The sequence below is a fragment of the Cylas formicarius genome, unplaced genomic scaffold (genome assembly GCF_029955315.1).
Source record: "Cylas formicarius isolate icCylForm1 unplaced genomic scaffold, icCylForm1.1 PGA_scaffold_5__7_contigs__length_24384050, whole genome shotgun sequence".
Lineage (NCBI taxonomy): Eukaryota > Metazoa > Arthropoda > Insecta > Coleoptera > Brentidae > Cylas > Cylas formicarius.
In genome coordinates, this window is record NW_026844341.1 from 1,470,579 (window position 1) to 1,488,467 (window position 17,889).

Here is a 17,889-nt window from a genome sequence, read left to right on the forward strand (position 1 = left end):
ACTAACTCTATACGCAAGAAAATACTGTGTATAAGATCATTCCGCGCTGCAACAATTTCTGCTTACAATTAAAGACTAATTAACTTTTATTATTCTACGACGGCTTAACTTAATCGATTTACTTTACGCTACATGTATATATTTGTTTGTTTGCGGTTTTTTTTTTCTGAATAACGCCACATATCATGAGTGTTCTTGTTATCTTGGCTGAATAAAGACATTTTTATTATTGTTATTATTATTATCATTACTATTATTATTATTATTATTATTATTATTATTATTATCATTATTATTATTATTATTATTATAATTATTATTATTATTATTATTATTATTATTGTGCGCGCCGTGCCTAACCTCTATTGTGCATTTCTATCGTCTCTAATAACAATCTCTGTTTGTCTATTTGAAGTCAAATTAATTTATTAAAAACGGTTCATCGTGCGATTTAGTGTGTGTAGTACGTAATAAAGTGTTATCAGCATCTTTCGTTTCGTAAAAAGTGTAATCTCACGTGCAACACGTGTTCAGGATAGAATTTAGACAATATTTTTTTTGCTTCACGTAGTGTCACTGTGCGACCGGGAAGCGACGGCGTGCACGGTCGGTTAATAGTAGTCAATTTTTATTGAGATCAATATCGTTTTACAAAGTAAAAATCTAGCCGACTGTGCGGTTTGAAGGCTCTTTTGGTATAGTTAAAATTATGGCTGATCAAAGTAATGCTAAACCTTGTAAAAGGTGTAAGAGCGTGGCAGGTACTGGTCTATTGTGTATCAAGTGCGGCACGATATCGCATAAATCGTGCGTGAAAATCATGAAAAACACGAAAACTTTAGGAGGCGACAAGATTGATTGCTGTTCCTACGGAGGCGAATCCTTGGAGTCGGGTCCAATTCCTGATGATTCGGGAGCAAACGCTCCATTTGATGCCGCAAAAGAAATCATGTATTTAAAAGAACTTTTGAAGCAAAAAGATCTTGTTATCGAGAATCAAGCCATAGCCATTACCGCTTTAAAAGAACAGGTGAGCCTACTAAAAAGCAGCAGACTCCTTGAAGGGCAAACTCTGGATTCTGCAAATAGGGCTAAATCATCACAGACAGGTCCAATTAAGCAAAACGCCCCCAAGTCGGAGCACCTGAATAAAATTACAAATAGAGAACTATCTAGTGCAATCAGTGAGGCTGTGTCACGTCAGATATGCTCTGAAATGATAGAACTGGATGGTGGGTCCAAACGCAAAAGTTCCAGAGTCCTAAACGATAGAGTCAAACCGCTTAAAGGATCTCTTAGCGATAACTCTAAATGTGCACTTCGAGTTGCTAAACGTAAAATCAGTTTTCACATTACTAAACTGCATCCGAATACCAAAGCTGAGGAGGTCCGACAATATCTAGCACCGATAGTTAGTGGAGTAGAAGTGTTCCAGGTCCCATCAATGTATCCTGAGAGTTACTCCTCATTTAGGGTATCGGCCATGGATCACGAAGCGCAAAAAATTCTGGATACTTCCATCTGGCCCACGGGTGTGTTGATAAATCATTTTTTCCCAAGGCGTCTGACAAGAGAAAAAACCGATCCAATTCCAGTATCAACAGAGAGACGTTTAGTGAGTGAGAATCCCGACCCAAGACTACCGATGGAGGTAGGAACAGCATTAATATCTTGAGCTACAATGTGCAGGGTCTCCTAAGTAAACTCGATGTGGTTACTGAATATCTAAATTCTATTGGTTTTGACATTGTATGTTTCTGTGAACATTTTGTAAATGGTGAATAATATTATTAAGGTTCACAATTATAAATTAGTTGGATATTATTGTCGTCTCAGTACCTCCAGAGGAGGAACTGCTATATATGTTAAAAATAATATTGCCTGTAGCAGTCTTAATCTGAGTAAATATTGTCTGGATCTTCACGCAGAGTTTTGTGGTGTGGAGATACCAGTGCTTAATCTTATTTTAATCAATGTTTATCGCTCTGGCTCTAGAGGCAATTTTTCTATATTTGTAGAAAAACTTGAACTCTTGCTCGCTGAAAGCTTAATATTTTGACCTTACCATCACTTTTTATTTACTATACAGTCACTCTCATACATGAGCTAAAGAACGATATGCCTAAGCACTGTGATCGCCACAATCACTACACCAGGGGATCTGAATGAATTAATTGTCCAGGGCCATTCTAGGCTGCGCACATCCGAGTTAAATAAATTTTACATTAATTACTACAATGTTCTACCAACCGTTGTCAAGGATCTGCCATTCACTAAATTTTGTAATATAATAAAACAATTTCTATTGGAGAACGCATTCTATACTGCAGATGAGTACATCCGTGTTGCGTCACGAGTGTCTCCATAATACTAATTGGGAATTTATTTATTTATTTATTTACTTTTTTTTTACCTAATTTTTGTTTCAATGTTTGGTGTTTGTCTATCTGATAATTATGTTGCTCTCTATGAATGTTATTAGAATGTGTTTGATATTGTGACTTGCCATTTGTTGTTCTTGTAATGTATTTAATGGCCAATAAAGTCTAAAGTCTAAAGTCTATCATTATTATTATTATTATTATTATTATTATTATTATTGTTGTTCTTGTTGTTCTAGTAAAGTCTAAAGTCTATTATTATTATTATTATTATTATTAATATGTTGATACGTGCCAATGAGAACCGTAACACAGGGTACTCAGGCAAGTATATTTAATTTGTAGCGATAGATCAACACTAACAAAATTAGGGGAATGTAATTCTGTCAGTCTGGTTTGAATATCAGCAATGTTGATTGTTTGCAGCTCAAGTTATTTTTGAGATATCAAATATATCAAAATATCAAAATAAAAAAAATTTACTGCAATAACTTGGATTGAATACACATTGTTCGAGATATTTGCATTGTAATACAATAACATTCACAAAATGTTATGGCACATTGATCCTTTATTTAATTTTCCTTTTTGTATATCAATTGAAATGGTAGGATTTACATATGACATTTCCAACCGCATTTTACTATTCCCTGAAGTGTGCAATCTTACTTTCATTAAACTGATTTTATATCTGTTATATATTCGTCAAAATAGACGAAGATATTTTGGAGGATGATTCCTTGTAAAAAAATATGAAAGAAATGCTAAAAAGTGACATAATAGTAACAATAATAGTCGTTACGATATCTCCCGGGACGGCACTGGACATCTCAATTATTATGTAGTTCAAGCAAAATTAGTCCTTTGCCGTTATAAATGACGTTGCCATATTTCAACAAAATTCACAAAAAATATCTAACATGTTTCTTGTTTTAATGGTCAACACTCTGTATCTTGAAAATACTGCATTTTGCGCACCCATATTTGTAAAATAGTTTTTTTCATATTTTGTGACAACCAACCGTCCTCTAATTTCTCTCTAATCTATTGTTCAAGCGCCCTGTATAAATATGTTTAATTTAAATCTATTATATATTTTGAAGTTAAGACTTTAAAGTACAGCTTGTTTGCATATCTTGAATGTATCACAAACACGATATAAGCAAATTGTCATTTTATGTTTTTTACACATAAGTTTGTACACAAAAATATACAGATGCCCTCAGCAAAGTTGACATTATTTATTTAAATCTAAATAAATCAAAAACAATGAAATTCTGAGTCAGACTGAGGTGGCTTTTACTTCATGAAAATTCATTGAACACAAATTAAATTAGAACAAAAAATGTTCAGATTTTCACAGTTTTTAATGCTTTATGACAACTGTTTCGGCAACAAAGTGCCTTTATCAAATACAAAATATGACTATATTCCGACCCTTATATATAAAAATAGGTAGTAATAGATTTCTAATTACAGGTATGGGGTTAAAAATTCCTCCTAAGGCAATTGACCATAATAAACATAATAGACAATATTCTCACGCAGAGACAAGTTAAATCTATCATAAAACAAGACTTGCTAGATAGTTTGTTTAGACCAAAATTATTTTGAATTTAATGGTCAATTTTATATTGCTAAAGAAAACCCAGTAAGTCCACTACTTGCAGAAATTTTCATGGACAATTTAGAAAATATTATACATAAACATCCTTTGAGTAAAGCATTTCTCTGGGGGTATAGATACGTAGATGATGTTTTTGTTTGTTTCAGTGGAACCGAAAGACAACTGCAGCCAGTTTTGAATCATATTAACCCGATACATAACCGCATAAAATTTACCATAGAGACGAAACAAGATAACTCTCTAACCTTTCTGGACTTATCTATAACTAAACTACAGAACCAGTTAGGTTTGTGCATTTACCATAAACCCTAACACACAGACACAATAATTCTTAATAACTCAAATCACCCTTACACACACAAAATGTCTGTCTTTTATGCTTTTATCAACAGACTACTTAATGTACCACTGTCTACAGATGATTTTAAAAAAGAATTAAATATTATGAAACAAATAGCTTTTAACAATGGTTACGATCCCTCTTTGATAGATAAGATTATAACTAAAAAGCAGTTTCAAATGACTCTGAACTCTATCCCATATTAAATACCGAAAATAAAATTTATAAAACAATAAAATACATATGAGAATCTAGCAAGAAAATTTCGAAATATCTATCTAAATTTGGTATTAATACTGCTTTTAAAACTGAAAACACCCTAGGACATTTTCTAAAAAAACAATAAAACTAAATTACGAAAAACTCAAAAATGCGGAGTCTACAAGTTTAAATGTGGATCTTGTCCCAAAATTTATATCGGACAAATAGGTGGAACATTTAAGAAAGGCATTAACGAACATAATAATAACGAATATGCCATTCATTTAAATTTAGAAATGCACCAAATTTGACTATAATTTTGATATTTGTCATAATGAAACAAAAAGCAAGACACTTAAATTTATAACCCTGCTAATTATATATACCTGTTTATATATACGAGTACAGATGATAATTTTGATATTTTACAAAATCATTCAAAAAGCAGAAAACTAAATTTGTTGGATGCTATGGAGATTAACAAAATTAGATATTCAAATTTATTACTTAATGACCAATTGGATTTAAATGCGTCTCCGTTGTTAAATTTAAATTTATAACCCTATACCTGTAATTAAAAATCTATTACTACTTGTTTTTATATATGTGTCGGAATATAGGCCTATTTTGTATTTGATAAAGGCACGGTATTGGGGAAACAGCTGTCATAAAGCATTAAAAACTGTGAAAATCTGAAAATTCTGGATGCTAGATTAAGAGATTTAGCCCTGCAGTGCGCTATTAAGGTGGGATAAGTAAGTTTATGAAGAGGAATTAATTCTTTGTTTGCATTAGACATCTAAACCTGAAACAAAAATCTGCTTATTCTGAATTTTAGAAACCAAAAATATCGTTACAAAAAAGTGATGCAAACTAAATAAATCGTATTGTTTCAGTATCGCGAGGCCCTCCGATCGGAGCTATCACCACGATCCACCACGACAAACCAGATTCGGTAACCATTTCGACTTCGAAGTCCGCAACGTCCTCCGAAGCAGTGACGACGGCTAATCTCGAAGTAGTAAACGTCACTCTCACGCCCTCCGAACGGAAAAAGAGGCTTTTGCCATACGAAAATTTCTACCTGGAGCAATCTTTCAACGCGCCGCATCGTGACTCCGTATACATGCAACAATATAAGAATTACGACGAGATCATAAGCACCAAAAAGAAAGTGAAATATCAGCCGGTCAGAATCAAAACCAAGGACGGCGATTCTGTGAGCCGGCCTAGTCAAAAATTCACGCCGTTCTTGGAAAGTAACGCCCTGCCTGGACCCTTCAGGTAGTTGTTTATTCAAATCGCTTCCATTTTCTGCTCTGATCGTTTCCAATGCATGCGTTATAAATTTTCTGCAAGAACGGAACACATATTCAGATATCCTAGGAAAAAGTAACCTCTCAATTAACAATCTATCTATCTCTATGAACAGCTGTTGAATAACTGGACAGAAAGGTTGGAAGATTTGTTTAAAAAAGGTAAGACAATTGATGAAAAACATCTTGAAACTTGTAGGAACACTTGTTCGTTAGAATATATCTGCCATCTCTTCCGCAATGCTCAAAAAAGACGGTAATTCTTCAACACTCTAAATTTGCTCAACTCGCTATCGAGCCACCTTTTTGAAACATTTTACAGGAAAATGTTCCAATTTTGTGCATTTCCTCTGTTAGCTGTGTATCTTGTAACATTAAAGAGGCATTATATAAATTATTTTCCAGACCAATGATTAAAAACAATGGCCAGCCTATAACCATCGAATACGTGTCTTTAAATGCTCCGCCTACATTCATCGAAGAACACGAAATACCCATCAACCAAGAAAAAGACCGCCCGAATTTGAGCTCAATCTACGAAACCCTGTCCCAGCTGAAACTGAGACAGCAAGAGCTGAGAAAACCGCCTTACGGGTACCGATTGGTGCCACCTCCTAGATACCAAAATCACCCTCCAGAGGTTAAACAGCATCGTGGCAATCAACGCATACCAGATTCCCTTAGATACAAGATACAACCCTCAAAAACTACCATTGAGACGTTCACGGCAACGAATATCGATATCACAGGACCCGGGGATGCTGAGAAAGGCTACGATTTCGTACCTTCGAGGTAAAAAAAGATTTTTCTAAAGTGAACAGGAAGTTTCCATCGTTATTTTTCAGATACGTGCAGCAGGTGCCGACTCCCATCAAAGAAAATCAAGAACCCAAGAGTAACTACGTACAGTACAGCAAGCCTCTCGTGCACCATCAATTTGTTATAGAAGTGCCAAAATCAAGTTACCCGGTGCCTGACAACTCGCGCAAGCCACAGCCTCCGAAGCAGAGGCCTCAAAATCCGAACATTTACGTTCAAAGGAAGCCGGAGAGGAAACCTTTAATAATTTTACGGAAGCCGCAGCCGATGGCAGTGGTAGAGGAAAATTATACTGCTGATAAGGTATTCACGTGGTGTGGTGGTGTTACAAAAAAGTAGGTCAATCGTCTAACGATATATTCTTATAGATGTGATCTTCCATATGTCACTTCCCATTTGAATGATTTGTTTTTCTATACACAGATTTTGTTTATAAGGTTCTCATAACAAATCAGGATCAATTAATTAATTCTAATCCTAGAAGTTGGAGCAGAATTCAGATTGCAACCAAATATTTTCCAAAATATTCGGATTAAGACGGTAGATATAGGCCGCCCCATTTTAATTAATAGAACAAATCAAATTTTTTAAAAATCGGAAGGCATGGATACATAAATAAAAACATGTCGTAAGGAAAGCCAAATAAAATTTTTTACAAAGAGACAAGAGACAAAAAGCTAAGCAAACCATCAACCAAACTGCAAACAATCAGCAAATCAAGTCCATAGAGGTTCGTCAAGAGAAAAAGATTGATACCTCTAATTTCTGTATTAATTAATTTTTTTTTTAAATATTCAGCACCAAACACGACTTCCGCTGCTTGAAAGTGGTTTACGAAATTTCAATGCAATAACCGGACTGGTTTGAAAATTACTATAAAAAAATGATTTTTTAACACTCCAACAACATTTATCTCGCAAAGGACCCAATCAAGGAAAATCAACTTGTATATTGAAAATAAAACGTTCAAATGGAAAGTGACAAAGAAAATTTTATTATTTTAGCCAAAATTTACCAGGAATCAACATTTCTACCTTTGAGATGCAGGAAGGCAGTGCCCTTTTACATGAAAATGTATTTTCTATTAAATATACATAACTATTCTATTCTATTACTATTTGCTAAAGTTTTGCGTCACTAAATTAAATTAAACAACAAATGGAAATTAAAAAAATACATTTTTCTAAAACAAATGGGATTTGTGAATGATGGAACATTAATACATAGTAGCGCAGCAGATTGAGTTTATTAACAATATTATAATGATACTGGATATCAAATTTCACTTTTCCAGTTAATGAAGATTAAATTTAATTTCCAAATTTAGTTAGGCACTACTCTCTAAGAATCTCAAAATATATCGAAATGTGCACTTCAGAAAATGTATTATGAATGCATTCTAAATTCAACTACAATGACTTTCTACCAGATTTTTCTGAGGTACCAGTTTTGGGCCTTCATTCTTCTATTCAAGCATCTTCGTTCCAACGTAAATCCCTCTTAAGTTCCTTTTAATTATTATAATTAATTCAATCTGATAGTTTTCGTAATATGTGGTAACGTATAACACATTGATTTCTTCTTGCAGTACCTGCCATTTTTACCATTAAAATTTAATCCGCCCATATACGTGGAAACCCAATACGAGGCAACACCATCGCCGAATTACGATGACTACCAATACGAACCGCAGTATCCGGTGACTACCAAATACGTCCAGGTGTACAAACCCACGCCGAGACCGGTCGAGTATCAAAGACAACCTCCCGTGGCGACTGCAGCACCTACAACAACTCCCACCCCCGAAATAGTGACTCCGGAGGTTCAGTATCATCACCAAACGGTAACTCCTGCCTCAGTCGTCACGCAGAGTAGCGCGGAGTACTACCAGGACGACATTCGTCATGCGACTCCAAAGCCGGTAGCTTTCATGCATCCAGGTGATGATCCTAACGGTCTTGCTAACATTTTAAAGCAACTACAAGACACCAACGCATTGCCCCAAACCTTGACGCCAGACAACATCGATAGCAGCATAAAAACACTGGTGAAAATTCTAGAGGAATTGAGAACAAGACAGGTATGTATATTGCTCGTTTACGATATAGAGGTAGTTGGAACGAACACAAGCAAGAATAATAATAATAACGCTTTATTGTCAAACAAATAACACCAGTTTTACAAAGAATTAAACATAATGGCTATCAAAATTAGAGAAACGAGAAAGTGGGGCACTCGTTCCTGCATTGATATATGTAGTTGGTTGAAGGAAGGCTATTCTTTACCAATTCTAGGCTTTCTATCCCTCGTCCTACTAGTTCACTAGTTATAGAGTGCTACACCAAATGTACTTAATTAGAATAGCCTACGCCAATGTAATGCTTAATTTAAGTAATTTAGTAATTTCTAAGGATTCTCAACTCAAGAAGACTAATATAATACAGTACGACTCATTATTCATAGCACATTTGTATTTTGTGCTTGTCACTTTTGATAAATTAAGGCTTTGGATATAATATTTTTGGCGCTCCCAAGAAAACAATGCATTTATAGAAAAAACAAACCAAACCTTAATGAGGGTCCAGAGAAAATAAAGAAGTTGGTAATAGCTTGGATAATTTAGTTAGAAGTGAAATGATTAGTGGTGCCAACCATTATTCTGCCAGTAACATAAAGTAAATTAATAATTCAAAAGTTAATTCATTAAAGTCTAGTTCAAATTCAAAATAAATGTAGTAGTTTCTGGAGTTTCGGAAAATTCATGCCATGAAGCTAGATATTTCACTATTTCATAGTTACAAGAAAATTATTGGTGGAAAATTATTATTCCACAAACGAAAAATCTAATAAATAATAACGTTAAGTGTCAATGACGAAAAGAGAGAAAGCAGAGAATTCTATTCCAACGTCATTTATGTAACACTTGGGTTGACGTTTTAGTATGTCTGACGGTGCCCGTGTGTGCGATTCACGTGAAACTATTAGTAATGATAATAATAAGATAATAAGATCTTCACTTGTCAGGTGTTGGTTCATAGAATGAGCCAAAGATAATATCGCTTAATTTTCCAATAAAGTGCAATAAAGAAAAGAAGATAATAGTATATTATGCAACAAGTGCGGTAAACGGCATTTGACTCACGAGTTTATTTATCATGAGCGGAGCGAGTGTTTAACAAACGAGTGAGTTAAAAAGTTTACCGAACGTGTTGCATTCTATACTTTTTCTACGACCGCCATGAAAAATTCACAATTTAACCAATTAAAAATAATAACAAGATTATCGGATTACTAAAACCTACTCGTTTATCGTTCCGATCAGTTGTGCTATTGTTGTTTCTCTTTGACTGTGTACTTTAGACAGAGAGAGATGTATTATTGAATATGTCATATAAACAACGGAATAAACACAATTTTAAAGCGTTATTTTATTTATTTAACTTTTACAATTGACCATTAAGTAGTTTATTTAAAGAAAAAGACCGTAATTGGAAAAAAATTCAACCAACGATACAGCTTTTAAGAAAATTAAATTTTTAAGATCGTATAGGCAAGAAAAAGCAAGTCCTAACCTTCAATGTTGTTTTGTTTGTGCTGATGAAACACGATATTTGAAAATGGTACAATTGGTCTTGGCAAGGTATTAATATGAAAACTGTAAAAACAACTAAAGTTCATGCAAACGGTATATAAAATTTCTGTGGGAAACTTAAATTATAAATGTTACTTTACTTACCGACTAGTCCACTGGATTTTATTTGTAGCTAATAGCACGTGGTATTTAAATTGTCTAATATATTGCATAACATTTTCGTGTGTATTAGTTTTTGGGTACATTTTTGCAAAACAACACCAATACATGACCGTCAGAACTGACAAACGTCAAATCTCAAACCGTGCGGTAACATCTCCGAAAACATGCGATTGCTCCCAAACCTATGCGGTAATATCCCGGAAATGTCCGAAAGGGCTCAGATCTGTGGGACAAGAAACGTACGTGGTAAAGTGGCGCTTTCCACATGCTAGATTGGTGTATAATTTGTTATTTTACAAAAGGGAGTAGAAATAGTATATTGTGCAACAAGTGCGGTAAACGGCATTTGACTCACGAATTTATTTGACACGAGCGGAGCGAGTTTTTAATAAACGAGTGAGTTAAAAAGTTTACCGGACGTGTTGCATACTATACTTTTTCTACGACCGTTAGTTTTTGGGTACATTTTCGCAAAACAACACGAATACATTCATTGACATGATCGTCAGAATTGACAAACGTCAAAATTCAAAGCATGGGAAATATCTCCGAAAACATCCGATTGCTTCCAAATCCGTGCGCTAAAATCCCGAAAATGTCCGAAGTCGCTCGGATTCATGGGAAACGAAACTGACGTGGTAAAGTGACGCTTCCCGCACGTTAGATCGGTGTATCGAAATGTATCTAATCATTTACAAACAGCTGCTGAAAGAATAACTAACATCTTCGAAAGGTCTGTTGAAACTTTTGGACGCCCGTAAAGAGGGACAAAATAATTACTTTTAAAGACGACACTAAGAAGCCCATAAGTTATAAGACAATACCTGGAGACCAATATTTTCGACACAAGATCCTGTGCCACACAAAATCAGAAACATTTTGGTTTTGCGATGTTCTGATGCAACCTGCAACAGCAATTTGTAAATGTGTAGCGCAAGAATGTAATTCCAAATTCTGTAGCAACAAAGATATAATAGGCACAGCGGAACCTTTGGCTGAAGATTTCTAAATGATTTTGAAAACAATATATTTTGCCTAATAAAAAATTCAGAAATAAAAATGTTCATTAGTTCATTAAAATTACGTCTATACTTTCTTGATTCTCCTAATCATCAGCTTATGATAATATATTCTTTGTTTCGATAGCTCAGCATAAACGTATTTTCAAACACATACCTACCGCGGCGCTATGTCCTCATGTATTTTACTCCATTTCATTCGCAGCATAGAGTATGAAACTTTTCCAAATAAAAATGTTTCTCGCTCGCTGACAATGTCAATACAAAAATTCCAATTTTAATATTTGAGGTCTTGAAAATTATGAAAAATAAAAAATCTGAAAATTATATGGTCTCTATTATCATTGCTTACGTATATTTTCCAAATAGAATAAAAAATCAATCAGATGTGTTGAATAGTTTCAGAGTTATTTGAAGGTGAACAATAAAAAACTTTTTTTTTTAATTTCCTCATTTTTTCCAGTTTTTTCGATATTACAAAACTCAGTACTACTAAACAAAGTCAAAAAGAAAGCGACTTTTACAGGCTTTGTTACTCCACTAAATGGAATTATTACAATTATTATTTTGATGTGTTCTGTAATTCCAGAAGCAACGGCGACCGCCGATCATTCACGACGAATACGATGAAGATATCTACAACGAAGCGGGGGTTGATCTAGGTGGTCCCGACGGCGAAGGTTTCGATACCCCCGACGGAGGAACCCCCGGGAGACCCGGAGTGGATTATCCGGCATTGTCGACGATCCCGCCTACCAGTTTCAGTTGCAAGACGCAACGGTACAAGGGATTTTTCGGAGATCCGGATACCAACTGCCAAGTAAGATACGCGTGTTCAGCCAAAATACCAGAAACTTGAATAAGCTAAGCTAATCTCTTTTAACCTTCCTACTACTAATATATTTATAAAATAAATATATGAAATCGTTTAATCTTTATCTTTATGAAAATGGCAAATTATTTGTTTAACTAAATGCCCTGCACCTATTACATTGAAAACAAAAACTGTTATTATAAATAAATGATTTTCTTGAGATCTCGGTATAACATCAGTCTTAACAATGACATTTGTGAAACGTGACATATTTCTTCTTATTATCATTATTACTATTATAAGAATCTTCTTTCTGTGGTAAGTTGGCACTTCAGTTGGCTACCACCATTCTCGAAACTGCAGCACTCTATAGAGGCACATTTCGAACGCACTATCCATAGAAAAACTAACACAAAGAGAAGCGATAATACTTGTCGGTATAGTCAGTCTAAATCGTCATTGTATTGACCTTCCTATTGTTATTGCCGTTACCAAAAAAAGTATTCTTGCTTTAGTAACAAGGCAGGGCTGGGCCAGGTATATTTCTTTTTTTCTGATATATTTCTTGTGTTGACCATTTGTGGCAGTGTTGAATAATCGTTATAACTGTGCGTTTCCAAAAAGGTATTTTACTAGAATATAAAAATGTCGCGTCGAAATCATTTGTCGCTTGATGCAAAACAAGTTGTGAAAAATGTGTATGAAACTTAAATTAGTAGAGGACTTATTTAACAAGAAGGGATATTATGAATAGTGGAGAATTGAAGAAAATAAATAAAAACTGAAAAACAAGATAGAAGATAAGATCAATATAAATATAAGCCGTGCCACCCTCCATGGAGTTGTTTGTAAAAAGAAATTAAAAGATTAGACAACATATACACACTGTACCCAAAACTGTCAGACAAAAGCACCTTCAAATAAAGGAAAACGCACTATAATACACGCTGGGTCAGAAGACGGATTTGCCCCAAACTGCTTGCTGTTGTCTGCAAAGACTAACAAAAATTCCAGCTTGGATTATCATGAGGATACAAGTGCCGAACTTTTTGAACATTGATTTCAAAACAATCTTTTAAAAAATATTCTCAATAACAGTGTTATTCTCATGGATAACGCAAGCTACCACAGCCGTCTGCTATACAAAGTACCAGCCTCATCAAATTCAAAAACTGAAATCCAGGAATATTTTGTTAGAAAATGATATTTATTTTGAATCTAATTACAGAGTACATATGCAATTAAACAACAGTGTGTATTCGATAATGCATATCATTGCATGTTTAGACCAGTTGAACAACAGTAAGATGATGACCTTGAGTTGACGGGTATCCACACTACTAAACTGAGAGAAGTAATTCCGTAGGGTAGATGTGACGCGATCGTCAGAACTGACACACATCATAATATCATGGCTATTAGATCCGATCGTTCACAAACACACTTCCCGCATGCTCGATCGGTGCAAAGTTGGATAGTTTAGAATAGGGAGTAGAAAAATATATATCGAAAAGATTAATACAAAAATTGCTCTCTAATATATGGTAAATTATTTATTTCTCAATTCTGAAAACTAATTATACCAAAGCACATTAAACCCACCTACATCACGAAATTATTTTTAATTAATTAACATTTATTTTATAGGTTTTGCACGTATACCTTAAACTCGTTTTTGAAATTCCAAAGCATTTTTATTAATGCCTTATGAAATTGGCGGACTTTTTTTAATATGAAGCTAAAAAAAATGTACGATGTTTGCTGAATTCTGAGTGCATATGTGGCACGCATTTTTTCAACAACGGGATTAAATTTATAGCCCCCTCAAAAACAAAATATAAAAAATAAAATAAATCTACCATATTCCATAAGTTAATATGTATACAAAATGGGGTCTTAAAAACAAATATAAGTTGTTTGTTATATTCCGACCGTTTCAACGTACGCATGGCAGTGCACAGTCCATTTTCTTTTTTTCACACAACCAATAAATAATGCATTAGTAACCTAGCACAATAATTATTAACATGTACGTACATAATCGCAAAAATATATTTATTGATACGAAAATTATACGTGACGGGGTAGTTTTATTATTCAGCTTAAACAGTGCCGATTTTTGGTTAGAGAATGCATTAGTTGAAATTATTGCCGAATTGATTTTAACGTACATTTGCTTATAATTAATAATACACGCCATGTATGTATAAATTTTGGTTTTGAAGTTTGTTCGCTGTATTGTTCCGCAGTTGTGCTAACATCTACGGGGAATGTTTATTTGGTGTTCAATTTCATATACAAATCAAATCAGCCGCTGCTTAATAGCTGCTTTTATTTATTGACAAACCCAAGACAGACAGACCAGTCCGTATGATGACATAATAGAGCATAGTAAACTTATAAAATTAATACAGAAATTATTTTTAAAAACTAATATAAATTATTAGAAATTTTTTTTAAGGGTTTGTTTTAAACAAATTGAAGCTTAAGTAGAGTAAATCAGTATCGTCGCTGTTCAGACAAACACAGCATACATACGAGCATACCTAATAATTGTTTGAGAAGTTTGATCTGAATCTATTTATGGAAAATGTATGCCTTTTGAAAGAGTTAAAGAAAAGTTACACCTAAAACATTGTTATTTTCTTGCCTCTGTTCTAAATTTCAGGTTTCTAAAATGCTTTTTTGGATACTCTGCATTGATTTGTGGTTGGCAATGGCCTTAATCGTACATAATGCGAAACCTAGATTTCTTAGGCCTCTTTTTGCAATATTCTCTAAGTTTTGGTTAACTGGTTATTGTCTAATTTTAAATTAATGCTGGCAGTTTTTTTCTAAAATTTTTAGGTACTTGGTAAATATGGGTAGCTTTTACAATGAATTGGGAATGGATTTCTTTTCTTACATATGCGAATAAAGCTGGTATTGGACGTTGAATACAATTGCCAATAGCACATATGGAAAAAAGTAGAAAAAATAATAGTGTCGATAAAAGGAATAAAATTTGTAAGTACTTCAGGTCTTTTGTTGATTAACTTCCATGACATTTTTTAACTCGAAAAATAATTTTGAGTATGTAGTGGCTTTAAACATAAATATGAGCGAGATGAACCTGTAATTAGCTCATTTTGCGGCATCACCAGACTTCAATTACAATTTGTGCAACTTTCCAACGTTTTGGAAATGTACCACGTACCAAATAATGGATGTTTTTTTTCGATGTATAGAACTTTAAGTTGGCATTATTGTTCAAGATAGCGCCCGATTTAACAGCTGTCAAGTGATTTATTCTCAGTTTGGTTTGGCAATTCATCATGAATAGACTCACGCTTGAACAACGCTTGCAAATAGTGCAATTTTATTTTGAAAATAATAGTTCTGTGCGGAATACGTATTGCGCACTACGTCGATTTTATCGTCGACAAAATCATCCATCAGAGCAGTTAATTCGATTAACCATGCAACGTTTTCGCACCACGTTTACTCTTATCCGTTTACTCTTATACGCCGTACGGTGCGTACAGAAGAAGCTATTGCTGCTGTAGAGCGTAGCATTGAGGAAGACCCGAATTGGTCCATCCGCCATCGAGCACAGGAATTGGATTTGTGTCCATCCACTTTATAGAAGATTTTGAGGAAGGATCTTGGTTTACGTGCTTACAAAGTGTATGTCGAAACACCGTTACATTCAGAAAAACTGATTGTTGGGTGCGCTTTATGGGCTAGTGGAATCATTGGTCCGTACTTCTTCAAAAAACGATGATGCCAGAACGTTACAGTCAGTGGTGATCGACATAGAGCTATGATTACTAACTCTTTGATTCCTGAATTGAATAACCATGATGTCCAGGAGATGTGGTTTCAACAAGACGGTGCAACATCTCACACAGCTCGTGCCACAATCGATTTATTGAAATGCAAGTTTCGTGACCGCCTAATTTCACGTTTTGGACCTGTGAATTGGCCTCCAACATCTTGTGATTTAACACCGCTAGACTACTTTCTGTGGGGCTATGTAAAGTCATTGGTCTATGCGGATAAGCCACAAACACTTGACCATTTGGAAGACAACATTCGCCTTGTTATTGCCGATATACGGCCACAAATGTTGGAAAAAGTAATCGAAAATTGGACGTCCGCGCCAGCCGTAGCGGCCACAAGATTATCTTTCGGATAAATAAAATTCATGTCAATCGAATAATCCATCGTTGTTTTATTGCAAGTTGAAGTTCTATATATCGAAAAAAAACACCCCTTATTTATGAAAGATACTAGCAGCAGTGCTATAGTTGACCAATTATCTTAAAAGCTGAGGGGGTAGTTCTAGCCCCTTACTTAGATCTACAGGAATATTTTTCGAACAAATTCTTTAGAGAAATTGTAGATTTCGACACTTTGAATTCGAGTTAAGGTTAAAGTCTCTGTCACTTATTCTTCTTAATTTGTTTTATGCAATATTACTTCTTTGAATAAAATGGAACATCACTGCTAAGAACTGAATTACAAACAACATGCCATGTTATAATGTAAAAAAAATATATTAAATTGCGATTGTTTCGGAAATCAGCAGTTCTATTTAAGAAATTGAATTTTATAATAAATGAATGAATGAGAACTTCTTTATTTGACTTAAAGACAAAATTCCGTGTTATAACATTAACTAAATTTACAAACCTTTCAAATTGCAACTATTTCAAAAACCACCAGTTATTAAAATATTTAACGAAATTAATCGCAAATCACTTTGCGCCACACACATTTTTGGTGCGTATTATTGTATTATTATTTTTATTATAATTCTATTACTTCTTATATCAAATAAATTGTGGAATTTATGGTTACATGCATAACAACTAGATATTACAAAAAAATATTACTTTTTCAAATACAATTTACAATTTACAATACACATACAATACAATATACAATTTACAATTTTCTTAAAAGGAACTTTCGTTTATTAAGGTGTGGCACTACTGCGACTTAAACGGGGGTCAGGCCTCATTTCTGTGCCCTAACGGCACCATTTTCAGCCAAGTGGCATTGACCTGCGATTGGTGGTACAACGTTAAGTGTGCATCTACCGCTCAACTCTACGTCTTGAACGAGAGGCTTTACAAATACATCATTCCGCTGGCACCCAAGTTTCCTGAAGACTACAGCGGACCTCTAGTAGATAAGTAAGTCGGTATCGTCAAGTCGGATTTTCCTCACTCACTTGCCCCCTGTCTCCAGATATTTAGCTCTGAAATTCCAAGAGATGGAAGAAAAGCTTCGAAAGCAAAAGAAGGGCAAAGGCAAAGCGAACTCGGAGGAAGACAAAGACGACGAAAGCGAAGAGACAGTAACTGTCACGTCGGAGGAAGACAAATCGGAAGAAATGGTCGACGTCCCGGAAAGCAGTGAGCAATAGCGTAGGGGGCTCGTACGTAAATTAAAATGACTCGAAGCTGCCATAATTTCATTGGCAGCAAACAATTTTCTACTCTTCAGTCTTCGGTGTATTTTGTTTGCTGCTCCGTTATAAAGCCAATTGTCGTATTGATTGTGTATATCCCATACGATTTCATATCTCGTTTTTCATATAATATATAGTCCAACAGCTCCAGTAGAGTAAA

At 34.5% G+C, this 17,889-nt stretch overlaps 1 protein-coding gene across 3 annotated transcripts in view; it reads left to right on the forward strand.

Moving 5' to 3' along the window:
* Window positions 1–17,686, forward strand: part of LOC132702439 (titin) — a 109,473-nt gene extending 91,787 nt beyond the window's left edge. Inside the window, exons 2-9 of one of the 3 annotated variants that reach the window (XM_060671039.1) lie at window positions 5,446–5,833; window positions 6,271–6,657; window positions 6,711–6,987; window positions 8,273–8,605; window positions 8,660–8,764; window positions 12,047–12,277; window positions 17,237–17,451; window positions 17,507–17,686. In XM_060671039.1, coding sequence (XP_060527022.1) covers window positions 5,446–5,833; window positions 6,271–6,657; window positions 6,711–6,987; window positions 8,273–8,605; window positions 8,660–8,764; window positions 12,047–12,277; window positions 17,237–17,451; window positions 17,507–17,684 — 2,114 coding nt within the window. In that variant the 3' untranslated portion in view covers window positions 17,685–17,686. Of the gene's footprint in view, window positions 1–5,445; window positions 5,834–6,270; window positions 6,658–6,710; window positions 6,988–8,272; window positions 8,765–12,046; window positions 12,278–17,236; window positions 17,452–17,506 lie in introns of all 3 variants that reach the window. The other 2 variants (XM_060671038.1, XM_060671037.1) reach the window with 2 other exon arrangements.
* Window positions 17,687–17,889: the final 203 nt, after the last annotated feature.